Here is a 17,524-nt window from a genome sequence, read left to right as displayed (position 1 = left end):
ATGATCCTGGCTCACTGCAACCTTTGCCTCCTGGGTTCAAAAGATTCTCCTGCTTCAGTCTCCTGAGTAGCTGGGACTACAGGCACATGCCACCAAGCCCGGCTAATTTTTGTATTTTTAGTAGAGACAAGGTTTCACCATGTTGGCCAGGCTGGTCTCGAACTCCTGACCTTAAGTGATCTGCCTGCCTCAGCCTCCCAAAGTGTGCCGGACAAAGACTGGGTTTTGAAGGGTGTTTAGGAGTTTGTCAGGCAGGGAAGGGAAGAGTGGGTCGGGGAGGGCACTCCAGGCCCTGGGGCTGGTGTGGGCCAGGGAGGCAGCCCGCAGCAGCATCAGCTTCTCTGAGGTCTCACTCACCCGCGCTCAGGTCAAACCCCGGGGAGCCCTCCTTGACTAATCCTCCCATCACTGGAGCGTGAAGTTCAGCCACTGCTGTGGCTTCCCAGCAAATTAGTCCAGAATCCGACCCTTCTCCCCACCTCCACTGTGCCCACCCTGCTCTGAGCCTCCAGCAGCTCTTGGCTGGTTTCTCACAATAGCCTCCTGGCTCTCTGCTTCCATCCTCTCTCTCTGCACCTGCCCCAGACAAAGCGTGGACCGTAGGCCAGCATGAGCATGAGATCAGAAATGCGGCCTCCCAGGCTCCATGACGGCCCTGCCACATCAGGATGTGCCTTCTAAGTGCATTGGATCGTGCACACGCTGAACTTGGAGACACCCTCATGACTGGCTATTCCCAGTGCAGCAACCAGGGCGAGCCTTGGCAGACCTTTTAAATCAGGTCAAATTTCCTCCATGCAAAAGCCCTCCAGGGGCTTCCATCTCACAGAGGGTCAAAGCCAAAGTCCCCACCAGATCTGCACCCTGACCCCCGACTCTATCCCCTGAACCCCCTTCTCCCCAACACTTGACCTTAGGGCTTGGCCTTGGTTGTCCCCTCGGCCCCCGGAAGGCTCTTTCTCTGGACCACCACGTGGCTTCCTTGCTCGCTTCTGCTTCCCGACTGCCCTGTCGTCAGGACCCCCGCCCCCCTGCCGTCCTTTTTCTACTTTCTTCTCTGCAGTCAACTAAATAATGGTTCTCCAAAGGTATCAGGTCCTTGGAACCTGGGAATGTGACCTTAGGTAGAAACGGGGACTTTGCAGATGGGATTAACGTGAGTACTCTGCGATGGGGAGAATGTCCTGGCTTAGCTAAGTGGGCCCTCAGTGCCATCACAGGTGACCGTATGAGGACGAGATAGACGGAGACTTGACAGACAGAAGAGAAGGAGGGAGAGCGTCCACAGGGTCAGAGACTGGAGGATGTGGGCACAAGTGAAGGACGGCCAGCAGTGCCGGACGCTGAAGAGGCCTGGAAGGGTCCTAGCCTGGAGAAGGGAGCCCGGCCCGGCTGACTCCTGGACTTAGGCCAGGAAGGGTACTGGCCTGGAGAAGGGAGCCCGGCCCCGCTGACTCCTGGGCTTAGGTTCAGGGGTACGGAGTTTGGATCTCTGGCCCCCAGAGCCATGAGAGAATACGTTGCTGCTGTTTTCAGCCACGCATTGGTGGCTATCTGTTACACCAGCCACAGGCAGCGCACTGGAGAAAGCGTCCTCTCTAGAAAGAGAGTGACTGGGAAGAGGCTGGGAGCAGGCAGGACGCTGGTGCTAAGCAGGGGCTCCGCAAGCCTGAGGTGGGGACCTGGCTGCTCCTGGCTCTGCTCTGCCCTGCTCACAGACGAGAACAAAGGGTTCGGCGCTCTCCACACCAGAGCACAGTGGCCCTGGGCACGCCTGGTTTCCTCCGGGGAGGAAAGCCCGACCAATCACAGAAACCTGTGGTCATCACAGACCTCCGAGGGCGTGCAGATAGCTGGATCAGCAGGGTCCGGCATGGCAGACACCGACACTAACCTCACCTGTCCCTCAGCAAAAACGAAGCCACCATACAATTCCAGCTGCATCCAGGGTGGCGCCTGGGACTGGGAGGACCAGAGGCAGGAAAGAGAGGGAGGGACTCATGGCATTGTGGGGCTGTGCTTTCTCACTGTTTTATTTATTTATGTTTTTATGGCTATGATTTTGCTGTAATTTTTCTTCCAGGTTTTTCTGCCCTTTCCCTAGAAAACTGAAGCTCTACTCCACAGACTGCTGTCTACGCTGCTGCTGTCTACACTGGCTGCGTTTTCCATTTGCTGTCACGGGCCTTTCCCATGCTGTCCTTCAAAACATGAGTTTTTGTTTTTTTTTTTCCCCGAGATGGAGTCTCGCTCTGTCATTCAGGCTGGAGTGCAGTAGCACGATCTCAGCTCACTGCAATCTCTGCCTCCCAGATTCAAGCGATTCTCTTGCCTCAGCCTCCTGAGTAGCTGGGATTACAGGTGCCTGCCACCACGCCTGGCTAATTTTTTTGTATTTTTAGTAGAGATGGGGTTTCACCCTATTGGCCAGGCTGATCTCGAACTCCTAACCTTGTGATCCTCCCGCCTTGACCTCCCAAAGTGCTGGGATTACATGCATGAGCCACCGCCCCCAGACCTAAAACATGACTTCTAAAGACCTCTGCTCTGTGGCCACATCCTGGTTCATTTTATGGAGCCTTTATTTTGTGACTTTTTGTTCCTTCCAGTATCTGGGTCCCAGTTACTGAAGTCAGAAGGAAGCTCAGGAGACATATGGGCCACCTCCCTGTCACCCCCATCTGGGGGAACAAGGAATCTGTCCCTACCCCAGTACGGTCACCCCACAGCCGAGCTCTGGCCACGAGCGTTGAGGCAAAGAGCACCAGGTGGAATGCCCCGTGGCCAGCGGCCAGGTGAGACCCCTGCACCTGTTTATGGCCAGAGGCTCAGCTTCCCTGAACTGGGAATAGCACCTGCCTCCCTGGGTTGATAGAGGATTAGGTGAGATAATAGGTGTAAGGTTCTCAGCCACTACTTCTATTAAATTTTTATTGTTTGGCTTGTCTTGAACACATGCTTCTAATGGGGAGTGTGAGGCCACAGAAAGGGCACCTAACAACAGGAGGGCTGGAGACCTGAAACCACCGTGGTGGTGGCTCCGACAGGTGTCACGTCATCTTAGGGACCCTAGTGTGGTCTGATCCCTTCATGGGCTCCTGGGAGCACTGGCTGAGAATGTGACAGTGTCCTACAAACTGTGGACTCTGCCCTGTGCCATGTGAGGGTGGCTGTCATTCCTGCCTCACCAGGTGGTTTGTTCTATCCCTGGGCAAGCTTTCATTGGGTCCCTGGCATGGCACAGAACTGGCTGAGCTGCTGTTCACACAACAACCCTGCAGATACTACAGGGCACAGCTGCTGCGGCCCATACAACAGGGGACGTCAAGCCTTTTCTGTAAAGGGCCACATAGTAAATTCTTCAGGCACTGTGGGCCACAGATCTCTGTTGCAATTACTTAGCTCTGCCCTTGTGGAGTGAAAGCAGCCACTATGTGTAAATGACGGGCGTGGCTATGTCCCAATAAAACTTTATTTATACAACTAGCCTGCAGAGTTCATAGACAGGAAGTAGATTAGAGGTGACCAGGGGATGGGAAGTTATTGTCTAAAGGTGCAGAGCTCCTGTTTGGGGTGATGAAATATTTTGGAAACAGATATTGGTCAGGGTGGCACAGTATGTGAATGTACTTAATGCCACTGAACTGTACACTTAAAAATGGCTAAAAAGGCAAATTTTATGTTTCATATATGTAATAAAAAACTGAAAAACAAAAAAAGCAGTCCAGGACGGTCCTTGCTTCCCTGCTGACTTGGACTGAGCCACAGACCTGAAGTGCACAAATCCTCTTCTTCTGAACCACAGCCAGGTGGGCCCCCTGTTCTAGATGTATTGATTTCTTTTTTGACACTAACTGTAGGATTAATACAAAAATTTGTCTTGCTCCTTTGCTAAGCCATTTTCACCTGCCACAACCATTCAGAACCCCGTCTCTGCCATCTATTTTATTCTCTGTCCTTCTAGCTTGGTGTCATCTAGAAATGACCTCCAATATCTTCATATGTGCCCATCACTGTGTTCCTGATGGAGACACTGCAGAGGTCTGGGCCAGCGGGGCTGCCACTGGGCCATTCATTAATGCTCTGAGGGGGGCCTGGTTTGCTGGTGAAAACGTCATCTCGTTGGATGGGTCTAGTCTGTCTGCTTGTTTATATCTTTCCCACAAGGACATTACAGGCCACCCAGCTAATATTGTTTGGAAAAGAAGTTATGCCCTTCTACAGAATTCTCCCATCCTGCTTTAGAAATCACATCAAAAGGGAAACGAGGCCGAGTCAGGCAAGGCTGATTCAGATGGAACCATATGGGCCCCCGGGCTCATATGAACCAATCTGGTGGGCTAAGGTAAGGCAATTCCTTTTGCCTTAATAACTCCAGACTTCACCCTGAGATAGCGCCTATCCAGCAACTTCAAAGCAAGGGGAAAATCACCCTATAACCAGCTACTGTCTTTTTTTTTTTTTTTTTTGAGACAGAGTCTTACTTTGTGACCTAGGCTGGAGTGCAGTGATATGATCTCAGCTCACCGCAACCTCCCCCTTCTGGGTTCAAGCAGTTCACCTGCCTTAGCCTCTTGAGTAGCTGGGATTACAGGCACCTGCCACCACGCCCAGCTAATTTTTGTATTTTTAGTGGACATGGGGTTTCACCATGTTTGCCAGGCTGGTCTCGAACTCCTGACCTCAGGTGATCCACCCGCCCCAGCCTTCCAAAGTGCTGGGATTACAAGTGTGAGTCAACGCACCTGACCAGCTACTGTCTCAAAGATAAAAGTGGGCCGGGCACGGTGGCTCAAGCCTGTAATCCCAGCACTTTGGGAGGCTGAGACGGGCGGATCACGAGGTCAGGAGATCGAGACGATCCTGGCTAACACGGTGAAACCCCGTTTCTACTAAAAAAATACAAAAACTAGCTGGGCGTGGTGGCGGGCGCCTGTAGTCCCAGCTACTTGGGAGGCTGAGCCAGGAGAATGGCGTAAACCCGGGAGGCAGAGCTTGCAGTGAGCCGACATCGCGCCACTGCACTCCAGCCTGGGCGACAGAGCGAGACTCCGTCTCAAAAAAAAAAAAAAAAAAAAAAAAAAAAAGATAAAAGTGACCCCAAACACAAACTATATGCATTTAAATTTTCATAGAAGCAAAGCTTTCCCTTGGAAATCTGAGCAATCACAGCTAACAAGGTCTCGCATCAATTCGCCGATCAATTTTTGAACGCAACCTTTCTAGTACTAAGTAGGACAAACGTGAAAATTGCTTCTTGTGCAGATGCCCAGAGCTGTCTGAGCAAATGCCACCGCTCTCATTTCTGAGATGCTGCCTCACTGTCCAGAAGCGTGTCTGGGCGTGTGCTGTCCCTGCCCTTCCGAGAGACCCAGAGGCGCTGGCAGCATACAAGCTGGCTTTTCCTTAGTGTTCACTTTCTTGTTCCAATTGTGGGGACATGAGCCCCAGCAAATACATCAGAGGTGGGGTTCCGTTCGGGGTCCCTGACTTCCCGCAACAAAATACATCTGACTGCGATCCACACGGTTCGCGGCAGCTGGGAAATGGACGGTGGATGCTGGGTGAAATGCAGATCTCGGGTTCTTCAGCTTGCAGCAAGCATTGCAGGGGCTGCATTCCACATGACCTCAACAGATAGTTACTGGCGTCTCCATGGCATGTGGGCAGCTAGGATCTGCATCCAGCTTCAGAATTTGGGAAGCATGTGCACCCTGAACTCTCCTCGTTAACTGTGGAATGGGGGTCAAGCGTGTGGGAAATCTGAGTCCTGGGGAGCTTAAGGGACATGATGAGGCCTGAGGCGTCTACTGCTGGGTGATGGCACCAGACTCGGCATTCCCTTTGGCCACGGCCACCTGGCTCACCTTTCTACTCTCCCCTGGGGCAGGGCGCCCTCGCAAAACAGAGAGAGGGAGGCAGGCTGCCGCGCTGGCTCCCGGAAGCACGTGCTCACTGGTCCCTGCAGCAGACTTAACCATGTGCTCTGGCGAGCCCATGCTGGGCTCTGGGGTGCTGGGAGAGCCCCATCTTACCTCATCGGTGATCTGGCCTCCGAAGGTCACCCATGTTCCTGGAAGGAGACACAGGGGTTCAAGTTAGGGACCCAGCAGGAAGCCAGATTCTCCCATCGCTGCTCAGGCCTCAGGCTGCAGGGCCCAAGGGGCAGCCACAGGAGTCCCTCTGTGCTGCTGTGTGGCCAGGGTGTCCTTGGTGTGCGTGGACACCCGGCCTTCAGAGGAAGTCCTGCTCTCTTGGGGTCACTAAACTGAGGGGACGAAAGTCTCTGGAGCGGGCTGCTGGCTATGGGCCCAGCAGGTCTGGGGCTTTTGAAATGCTTGTCAGAGCTATGCTGAGGTAGCTCCACATGCTGCAAGGAAAGGCACAAGGGACGCCTCTCTGAAAACACACCAGGCCTGACAGCTGCATCCGTGTGCTCCTCCTGGGACGGAGCGGGGAGGGCGGCGTCAGGGCAGTGGGCGGTGGTCGGGGGAGGGTGTGTGTACTGCAGTGGGCGGTGTGTGTGTGGGGTGTGTGTACTGCATGCACAGGGGAGATGGGGACTGCACGTTCTGGAAACAGGCCTTGCATCTGACAGGAGAGGAAAAAGGGCCAAATCCAATGGTGCTCCAGGAGGGACTCGTAAGCTGAGCCTGCCGTGGAAGGTAAGGTGTCTTCCCTGCAGTCCCAGGGCCAGAAGGGCCTCTGATTTTGTGGTGTGGGGTGGGGACCGTGTATGGAGGGGCCCCTAGTATCCGCCTCACCTCCTCTGCTGAGGTTGTGTCTCTCTCTCCCTCTATCCCAGGCCCCCTCCCACCTGCCTCTTTTTTGCCATGGCAACCAAGCCCCCCTGAATCCCGGGCTCTGGGTGCAGCTACTCCCTGGGGAGTACCAAAGGCTGGGCCACCCTGCCTCCCAAGGGGTGTCCAGTTCAGCCCATGTCCGGCCCCCCGACAACCCGTTTCCCTGGTGGGATGGAGGGGACCACCACACTCACCAAGTCCCAGGCAGGAGACCCGCAGGCCAGACTTGCCCAGGTTCCTGAAAAACAAACGCCACGTGAGTTCTCAGCACCCGGGCAGGACCCTGCCAGCCAGGCTCAGGTCCTGCCAGGGCCAGCCCCCCAACCACTCCCCCAACAGTCAGTGTGTGTTTGGAGGCTCCGAAAGGCACCGGGGACCTTCCGAGAGGTGCTTCTGCTCAGCCACCGCAGGGGTAAAGTGCCAACTGCCCCCAGCCCACACCATGCTGCTGGCACGGGCCCTGCTGGTGCCCAGTGGGGATCTGCAGAGTGGTCTCGAGGACAGATGGAAATGCAGAGGGACGCTGATTTATGGTGAAACCGGGCTGGTCTCAGCCCCGTGGCACCATCTATGTGGTGCCCCTTCCAGAGAAGCCGCCTTTTCCCTCCTCTCTGAGGCCGCATTTTTGATTTTGTGTCTTTTCTTCCTGTCTCCAGAGACTGGGGCAGGAGATCGTCCTGTGCACCGGACCACACGGCCTGTGCATCTGTCCCTCAGGGTGCGGGGAGCTCCATGGTGGGGCTGCCAGTTCTTAAGCAAGGCCAGCCCTTCCTTTGTTACAGCCAGAACCAGGCCCAATAGTAGTGGCAGAGCCTGGCAGCACAGGCCTCCTAACCAGGCACAGCTGCCCGGGCTCCTTCCCAGGGCCACTGAGGCGCCTACCCGCTGGGGTGCATCCCAGGGTTCACAGGAATGGGCCTTGGGCCATCATGACCATCCTTAGGAGGTGAAGGAGAGTGGCAGCCCTGAGGACCGGCATGCTGGTCTGTCCTGGCACAGGTCACCTGGGAGCCCATGGGATTTGCAGCAGGCCAGGCGGTCCCCAGGCATCCTGTCCCCAGATCCTCCCGGGAGCCGTACGTGGCAGGTGCCTTGCTTGTTGTGACATCGATTCTCACAGTATGAGACCTGCCCAGCAGGCAGAGGCAGCTGGGATCCCACCCAGGCAGTTGGCTCCCAGCTTACGTTCCCCACCATGGTGGTGTGCATCCCACCCCTAGCCTGTTTAGCAGGGCGTGATCTGCCCAGATGGTGAGGTTGGCAAGTGGCCGGGTGGGTCTCACAGCTGCAGCCACGCCTGGACTCATCTGGGGTCAGATTCCACTTCCCTTGTGGGATCCAGCTGCCAGCATCTGGCCAAGGGGCAGCTGCTTCTAGGAGGTGGGGAGTGAGAGCCATGAGTTACCAGCGGGTGAGGCCCAGCCTCCTGGCCCAAGGGCCCTGCATTTCCCTGGGGCCATGACACTTCTGACTTCGGAGGATGCGAAGTCCTCAGTTAATCCTCTTCCTGTCCAAGCCTGGCCCCTGGGAAGGCGGCATGGGGCTCAAGCCTCATTCTGACCCCCCCACTTCTGACATGAGCCCACTCTGTCCCTCCCAGCCTCGGTTTCCCTGGTTATAAGGCTCCTGGACTCCTATATCACGAGTGGATATAATACTTCTAAGCAGCTTGAAAACAGCTGAACGTGTCACCAAATTGAAGGTATTTTAAAATTGCCTAGGTTTATTTTTTAATTTCCCATTAAAGCCAGTCCAGCTGCCAGCTATTGCTCCTGTAGGCAGAGCTGGGATTTTCCCTAAAGGAGAACATAAGAACAGGCGAGTTTTCTTTCAGGAAAGGGGAGGACCGGGCGGCGGCTATGGGCAGAGACTCTGAAGCCAGAGCCCAAATCCTGGTTCAACTTTCCTGGCTGGAGGACTCCAGGCATTTTATGGAGTGGCCTGATGCCTCAGTGTTCTCATCTGCAGAATGGGCTCACAAGGCTGCCTTTCTTTTTTTTTTTTTTTTTTTTTTTTTTTTTGAGACGGAGTCTCACTCTGTAGCCCAGGCTGGAGTGCAGTGGCCAGATCTCAGCTCACTGCAAGCTCCGCCTCCCGGGTTCACGCTATTCTCCGGCCTCAGCCTCCTGAGTAGCTGGGACTACAGGCGCCCGCCACCTCGCCCGGCTAGTTTTTTGTATTTCTTAGTAGAGACGGGGTTTCACCGTGTTAGCCAGGATGGTCTCGATCTCCTGACCTCGTGATCCGCCCGTCTCGGCCTCCCAAAGTGCTGGGATTACAGGCTTGAGCCACCGCGCCCGGCCCAAGGCTGCCTTTCTTACGGTGGCTTCCATGAGGACAGAGGGAGATCCGTGAGGATAGAAGGCCACAGGACACTGACTCACATGTGTCTCATTTCCCAAAGACAGCAGGAGGGTGACCTTTTCTTTATTCAAACACAACAGACAAATCAAATAAGCTTTAACTATTACCATGTTCAAAAGGAACTGAAGTTTCCTTTTTCCTCCTTATACATCAATGAAATAATCTGATAGTACCCTCTGCATTGCTGGCATGTTCCAACCCAGAATAACTCATGTCTGTGACTGCCAGGGAGAACAGCCCGACTGTATCACTAATACATTCTGCATGAGCCTGGTCAGTTTAGAAGTTTAGGTAATTTCCCCCATGCTGGCTAGAAAGTAACTGCGGTAGGAAATTATAAAGTTGCTTAGTAGGAGTCCAATAATGAAGCAAAGGGCTGGAGGTTCTGACCAGTGCCTCTTGGCTGCTTTGGGGTCACAACCCCTTTGCAAAAACAGATAAAGCCTGGAAATACGCCCAGATACATATGCCCTCAGAACCTTGCTTGCAACATCTGGGTGTTCACAGAGCCCTGGACCCCACTAGTCTAGACACATTTGGGCATGGAGAAGGGAGGCCAGGTCCCCACCTCTGCAAAACCACCTCCATGAGTGACTGTGGGGAGCAGTTGCTTGAAGAGGCTCTGCTAAAGGCCAGGTTGGGGTGAAGAGAAGAGGCGCCCCTTGGTTGCCAGCTTGGGGAGGGCTGACAAAAGTTGCCCCTGCCCCTGATTCCATATCTGTTCCTGGTCTGACTGGTGGGAAATGGGCCCGCTTCCCCGAGTGGGCTCCGGGTTCAGTCGCTCTTCCACTCACCACCCACAGGACTAATTTAACAAAACTAGGGCACCACGTGATGCCACAATTACCCTGCTCAACTTGTTTCCCTGTGAAAATGATGGTATTGGTTCTGCCATCCGCTGCCAGGCCTCGGGAGAAGGGATGCAAAGGGACAGGGCACCTCCAGGCTGAACGCTGTGTAAGCATAGCTGCTGCGTGGGGGTGGGGAGCACACGTCTCAGCCGCGTCTGGACAGGGCTGCTGCCTGCTGCACTTGAAACTTCCCAGACACAGAAACCATTTCCTACCGATTTCTTCCTCATCATTAAAACTTGACATCCTAATGAAGCAGGCGGTCAACATCTCGAAACCCAAATACTGTTGGTCCTCATTAATTTGCCTCATGTCTCTCCTGGGGTCTGGAAAACGCCCAGTGAGGACTCACAGGCATAACCTCTGCCGGAGGGGAGCGCCCATGCCCATCGTGGAGCCCCTGCATGCTGCACACCCCTAAAAACTGCACTTCAGACTTGGGAAGGGCCAGAGCTGGAAGGCCCCGGGAAATGACAGGTCATTTTACAAAGAGGAGTTTGGGGCCTTTCATTGGAGCCACCTGGGCAGAGGACAAAACTGTGATGGGGTGAAGGGCAAGCACCGTGGCCTTGGCTAGCTGGTCCCGGAGGAAGGCAGATGGGACGGCTCCTGTTAGTGCCCTGCTCGCCTGTCTGCTCTGTGCAGTGATGATCTGTTTGCACGCCTGCCCTGCTCCCAGATTCCAGGCTCCCTAAGGACAGGCTGGGCTTCCAGTCTTTGTCTTCTAATTGGAGCTGGCAGTGGCAGGGTCCCAGGGAGTGCTTGTTTGGGACAATGTTGGGGAGTAATTCAGGGGTGAGAAGCCCAGGCCCTGGGGTCAGACTCTCGGGACCAGGTGCTGGCCCCTCCCTTACTTCTCAGGCTTGGCCTCCTGCCATCCCACACTGAGCATGCTTTAGGCCCTTGGGCAAGAATGTGGTGCCTGGTACTGGCCATGCACCTTTAGTTTCCTAGTACCTGTGGACTGTGCGCATCACTGGACAGCTGTGCCTGGAGCACACCACTGGGAAGGGCCAGCTTCCCAGGGAGGAGGTCAGAGTCACAGGGAGGCTGGGATCAGGCTCCCCCTCAGTCCCTGCTGCCCCTCGCTTGCACCCTGGCTGTGGCCCTGGGACAGTCCCTGTGCAGCAACGCATTAAGCAGGTACCACATGAGTGAGATGGGAGAGGCCCGGGGCGGGGGTGCCCAATGGCACAGGCTTTGGATTGCCAGGCCCATCTCAGCCCCTGTGAAACTGCACCTCATCCTACAGGGCTATGAACCTACCTCCCTCCATGACAAGAGCAAGGAAAGCTCCCAGGCCTGGCCAGGTATAAGGCTCTGTTTGCAACTCCATTGGACAGATGGGGTCCCTCAGTCAGAGAGTGCTAGGGCTGGGATTTGAACTCTGGTCCGCAGACTGCAAACCTGCCAGCTTGATGAACACCCCCCTTCACTGCTCTGTCTTGCCCTCTCTGCCTCCAGCACGCATGTGTGTGCATGCACACATAAGCACACACATGGGCATGGTGAGCACTCACCCTCTTTGAGAGCCACTCCTCAGTGAGTTTTAGGAGGGAAACAGTGTTAACAGCCATACTTTCCAATTACATAGTGCCTTATGTTTAGAAACAGGCCCGCTTTTAACTCCTTTGAGATCCTAGGACTGACATAAAAGTCACAGAAGGCAATAGGTATCTAAACCAAAAAGTACACATATACATGTTTGGTTCACTCCTAGCTTTATTTTTTTTTTGAGACAGGCTCTCATTCTATCACCCAGACTGGAGTGCCGTGGCGTGATCTTGGCTCACTGCAACCTCTGCCTCCCAAGTTCCAGTAATTCTCCCACCTCAGCCTCCCGAATAGGTGGGACTACAGGTGCGCACCACCATGCCCAGCTAATTTTTGTATTTTTTGGTAGAGACAGGGTTTCACTATGTTGGCCAGGCTGGTCTCGATCTCCTGACCTCAAGTGATCCACTCTCCTCAGTCTCCCAAAGTGCTGGGATCACAGGCGTGAGCCACCTCACCTGGCCCTAATTCTAGCTTTTGATCCCTACTTAACAAAAGATGTAAACTCCAGAGCTTCTAAAAAAGAGAATTCCATTCTGGACTGTCATTAAGCTTAGAGGATTAGACACTTTCAGCCCAGAGGTTCATTAAAGCATATCCCACCCTCCTGGGACACAGAGAAGGAAGAGACACGAACGTGGATGCAGGACCCCAGAGTCATCCCAGAATTCACCTCCAGAATGGGTTGGCTGAGATGACGCAGTTTTCACACGAGGCCCAACTCTCAGGCATTGGTTTTGCAGAGGTTTAAGCCACACAGCTCAGGCATCAGGATGGACTCACAGTGCTTTTCAGGTTGGCACCAATACCAGCTATAAACCCAGAAGATTCCCAAATGCAATGAGAACAGTCTGTGGCTCTTTCTGACGCTGGTGGCCTGCACTCCTGTTTCAGGTCACTGAAAAGCAGGGTTGTCCCCAGTTCGGTTCCTGTTTTGGGAAAACTTTCCCAAGAAACCTGGGAACCAGAGACCTAACTTAGCTTTTCCAGCTTCTGCAGACCACGTGTTGTGGAGACTTCCTTTATCCCTGGAGGATGGTTCTGGACGCAATCAAGGCTCTGGACTCAGAGACTTACACAGGGAGTGAGGAAGGCCGTCCCCTCTCTACAACCCTGCTCCCAGGACCCTTTGCACAAAGCTGGGACCCTCCTTTTCCATCCTGGGCACATTCCGCCATCCTTTGAGAAAGGCCCCGGCAGGGAAGGGGAGGGAGGTCCTGCTCCTGACATGAGTGCTTTAGCATCCTCCACACATACAAGTCACAGCACCTGGAGCCAGATGGGGGCTGAGCCCAGGTGGAGGGAAGCAAGGTGCCTGGGCGGACCATCGGGAAACTCCAGGTGTGGCCTGGCTGACTGTGCCTGCTGGACCAAGAGTCCCGCCTGCTAGAGGAATTGGGCCCTGGGCCCGGCTCAGGTGGAGGAAGGAATCTTCATTCCATCACAGGGTTCACCCCACGGTCCCTCACTATCAAACGGATGTTTGTCACGGTGGCCTGGCTGGAAAGATATCGGATCACCCCCAGGGCATCTTGTGGAGCCTGTGTGCCCAGGGGAGGGCAGGAGCATGTCGGGGGGCCCTGCGGCCCATGCCTCAGGGTTCCCCAGGAAAAGGGAGCATTGGCGGCTTGGCTATTGTAAACGACCCTCAGAAAGAAAACAGAGGCAGAAGGAAGGAAGTCGGCGCCCTCACCGTCTCCCCCTGAAACTGGGAAGAAAGAAACTTCGCACTGACCAGATTCTCAACGCTGTTTCTCAGCATCTACCAAGCACTAAGCACAGCCCCTCCCAGCCCTCAGCACAAACTGCCCAAGTCTGACAAACAGGGATTTGCAGATTTTATGCGCTCTCGAAAGTGAGGAGGTGGGGAGTTGGGGAGGCCGGGAGGTCAGCCCCCACCCTGCAAAGCTGTGCGCCCCCGTACCTATATTTCATCCCGTGTTGCTTCACGCTGGTGTCACCGGCACACGGGAGACTCTGCACCGACAGCTGTCCCAGGCTCCGGGCCACCATGGCCACGGCGCGGAAGCGGCCTCGGGTGCCCAGGCTGGGGCTGCTGGCCGCCGGTCGGCCCAGCCGATCCTCAGGGCCCCGACCCTTGAGGCTGTGCTCCGAGCACACGAAGGACACCTGCATGCTGAGGCCGGGCGCTCAGATCCTGGCTGCGTCCCCTATCCCCTTGGGCTCAGGAGCCATCTGTCCCCTAGAAACTCTTCTCCCCCGACCAGGACGAGACTTTATCCAGAAGCCAAGGAAGCTGCAGGTGTTCCTTCAGGAGCGAGGATTTCCGAAGGCAACGGTGGGGAAGGCTGCGCAGCTCCGAGGGAGGCAGTCACATTTCCAGATCGAGCTACAGAAGACCTGCTCGAAGCACGGCTGGAGGTTGGCGGGGGCGGGGGTGTGCTTGCTCCTCCCCTCACATCTCTCTTGTCTCTGCAGGTCCTTCCTCTGTCCCCACCCTCATCCAGCTCTGGCTGCCCAAGTCCTCAGCCCAGTAGTCTCCAAAAGTGTTGGGCAGGGCTGGGCTGCGAGTTACTCCTGATGACGAGTGACGGGTGACGAGCACAGCTGCCTTCTGTGGACTGGAGAAGGGAGGGCTCTCTCTGGTGCCACTCTTGGAGCCGGAGGTGATGGCCTGGGGGGCTGTGCAGGGCTGCTGTGACTGCTCTCCTGGGCAGCGGCTCAGGGGGTCTTGGGGAGCAGCTGCTTCTTGGTGCTTCTTGAGTCTCTCCGAGGGGGCCTGGGATCCAGCTCCTGGCTCTGCGCGCCGTGGGCGGCTGAGGCTCCCACCAAGTCAATGAGGCGACCAGGGAGAGGCGCGGGCAATGTCTGGCCATTCATTATTAATGAAGCAGGATGCATGAGCCGCCTGCCTTGGCTGGTCCCCCGAGGCCATCGCTGGCTGCTCCGGGCTGACAGCTGCTGGACCAGGACTGGCCTGAGGCCTGGGCAGGCGCTGCAGCCAGGGTGGACGCCGCAGGCTGGATGGCTGAGCTTGTAGGCAGCCAGCTCCAAGCAAGGCAATGCCCGCTCCGGTCACAGCCTCCCTGGTGCATGCCCAGCGGCACCTCCTTGGGGTTCTCACTCCGGAGAGTGGGGTAGCCACTGGGGGATTGGCACAAGGAGAAGCAACATCACCAGAAATGTGAAGAAGCTGCTGTGTCTTGATGATAATGACACAGATGGCCCAAGGAAGGAAACGCGGGGGTCAAACGGACAGAGAGGTTCCAACACTCCCAGTAAAACTTAGGTTACAGCAGATGCTCAATAAATACTCTGCAATCAGTGAGTGAATGGTTGAATGAAGCAAGCCCCTGCCCTACTTTACTTCACCCTCTTCAGCATCCAGAGGGGCTGGCTCTGCCCTCTGACCCCAAGTGTCCCCTTCACACCCTGCAGGTGGGTCCTGGCCAGAGCTGCCTTCTGGGCCCCCTCTTGTCCTGCCAGGAGGTACTAAGGGCACTGGAAGGTGGTGGGGTGATGGGGGATAGGCAACCCTGTGCACAGCCCACCCCTCCTTGAGGCCGGACTCCAGGACTCAAAGGTCACAGCCCTGGCCTCCCGGGAGCTCATGGGCTGCTGAAGAGGCACAGACGGCCACCATTCCACCTTTGGCCCCTACCTAGGGCTCAGGTTAAGTGTTGTTCCCCCTACCCTTGTCCCTACTTGGAGGCTTTTTATAGGGTGTGAGCAGCAGCAGCTCTTAGCATCCCTACTTCCCCTAAATGTGCAAAGCCAGGGCCAAGATGGAATTTGCTCAGACTATCTTACAGAATTTTTCAACAGCCTCCTTCTCTATTTATAAAAAGGATCATATTGATTTGTTCAAAGAGCCTCTGGTTGCCTACTGTGTACCATGGGGCACCTGCTCTCACAGCGCTCACTGTCTAGGGCAGGGCTGTTCAACATCTGATCACGCCAGGGGAGCTTATTACAAAGGCCAGGTCCTGGGTGCCCCCCAGCCCTGACCTACGGAATCAGCGCTCTGAGGCCCAGCCCGGAAGGCGGTGTTTCTACCAAGAGCTTCGAGTGGTGCTACGCATGCTGGCCTAGTGAGACGCAGAAATCCTCTACCTCTTCCTTACAGATTCTCTGCACTCTGGCAAATCATCGGATCCCACAATGGCTGGCATCTTACTATTCCCCAGAGGTGTTCTTACCCCAGTGGTGCACGTTAAGCAGCACAGAGTTAAGTGAGACTCACAAGACTTTTAGTCACCAAGTGTAAAATGTCATCGGCCTCACCACATGACCCAGCAATTCCCTTGCTAGCTATGTCCTCAAAGAACTGAAAACATACGCCCACACAAAAACTTCAACACAAATGTCCACAGCAGCCTTATTCACAATAGCCCAAAACTGGAGATCACGCAACTGCACTCCAGCCTGGGTGACAGGGCAAGACTCTGTTCAAAAAAAAAAAAGAAGTACTGACACAGGCATGGATGAACCTTGAAAACATGATGCTAAGTTAAAGACATTCATGAAAGAATGCATATGATTCCATTCATATGAAATATCTATGGTGGCTTAAGCCTGTAATCCTAGAACTTTGAGAGGCTGAGGTGGGTGGATCACGAGGTCAGGAGTTTGAGACCAGCCTGGCCAACATGGTAAAACCCCACCTCTACTAAAAATAAAAAAAAGAAAATTAGCTAGGTGTGGTGGCGGGCGCCTGTAATTCCAGCTACTCGGGAGGCTGAGGCAGAAGAATCACTTGAACCCAGGAGGCGGAGGTTGCAGTGAGCCAAGATTGTACCACTGTACTCCAGCCTGGGCGACAGAGTGAGACTCTGTCTCAAAAGAAAAAAAAAAAAAAAAAAAGGCGCAGTGGCTTACGCCTGTAATCCCAGCACTTTGGGAGGCAGAGGTGGGCGGATCAACTGAGGTCAGGAGTTCTAAGACCAACCTGGCCAACATGGCGAAACCCCGTCTCTACTAAAAATAAAAAAATTAGCTGGGCGTGGTGGCACATGCCTGTAATCCCAGCTACTCAGGAGGCTGGGGCAGGAGAATTGTTTGAACCCAGGAGGCGGAGGTTACAGTGAGCTGAGATCGAGCCACTGCGCTCTAGCCTGGGCAACAAGAGTGAAACTCCATCTCAAAAAAAAAAAAAAAAAAAGAGAAAAGAAGTCAATTGGCACATGTCTGGATCTCCTCCTCGTCCCAACTTGGATGCATCTGCAAGGAGAGGCCCTTTGCGAGGACACTGAAATGCGCAAAGCTCAGGTCAAGGTTGTAACCTTTTAGCTTTCCACTCCTGTCTAATCCTTGCAACTTTCTAAGAATACTGCAAGTCTCAACCCTGTTTTGATTTTTGTGTGTGTCTGTTTCTTTTCTGTGTTGTGTTGAGACAGGGCCTCACTCCTGTTGCCCAGACTGGAGTGCAGTTTCACGATCATGGCTCACTGCAGCCTTGACCTCTCGGGCTCAGGTGATCCTCCTACCTCAGCCTCATGAGTGGCTGGGATCACAAGTGTGCACCGCCACGCCCGGCTAGTTTTAAAAATTTTTTGTAGAGTTAGGGTTTTGTCATGTTGCCCAGGCTGGTCTCAAACTCCTGGGCTCAAGCAATCTGCCCACCTCGGCCTCCCAAAGTGCTGGGATTACAGATGTAAGCCACCGTGCCCAGCTCAACTTGTTTTGGACAGGTGGAAAATTCTAGCATCTGGCCAGCCTCTGAAACCCACCGGGCTCCTGCCCACCTTAGTGGCAGCTCCCTGTGGGCACAGCACATGTGTCCCGGTTCCCCAGGGAGCTCTGAGTTCAGATACTCATCCCATCGTCCCACAGCACTGGCATAGTGGGAGTGAGTGTCAGGGGTCTAAAGAGGATCCTCCGGGAATGGGGCACAGGGGTCAGAGGAGGTGCTTCCTGCATCTGGATGAGGACTTGTACACACCTGAGCACCTGCTGGGGTGGTCCTGAGGACTAGCTCCCGGGGACCGGCTG

The 17,524-nt window shown here is 54.8% G+C and overlaps 1 protein-coding gene across 10 annotated transcripts in view; it reads right to left on the bottom strand.

The window, feature by feature from the left end:
- KCNAB2 (potassium voltage-gated channel subfamily A regulatory beta subunit 2) overlaps positions 1 to 17,524 on the bottom strand; it is a 109,759-nt gene that overhangs the window by 22,344 nt on the left and 69,891 nt on the right. For 9 of the 10 annotated variants that reach the window (XM_017956675.3, XM_017956671.3, XM_017956677.3 and 6 more), the window contains 2 exons: positions 6,998 to 7,041; positions 6,036 to 6,073 (listed from right to left, as the gene is read on the bottom strand). In XM_017956675.3, coding sequence (XP_017812164.1) covers positions 6,036 to 6,073; positions 6,998 to 7,041 — 82 coding nt within the window. Of the gene's footprint in view, positions 1 to 6,035; positions 6,074 to 6,997; positions 7,042 to 13,496; positions 16,148 to 17,524 lie in introns of those variants that run through there. The other variant, XM_009181621.4, reaches the window with a different exon arrangement.

The sequence above is a fragment of the Papio anubis genome, chromosome 1 (genome assembly GCF_008728515.1).
Source record: "Papio anubis isolate 15944 chromosome 1, Panubis1.0, whole genome shotgun sequence".
Taxonomy (NCBI): Eukaryota; Metazoa; Chordata; class Mammalia; order Primates; family Cercopithecidae; genus Papio; species Papio anubis.
The sequence above is the reverse complement of the archived record's forward strand: the minus strand, read 5'-3'. Positions and strand labels throughout refer to the sequence as shown.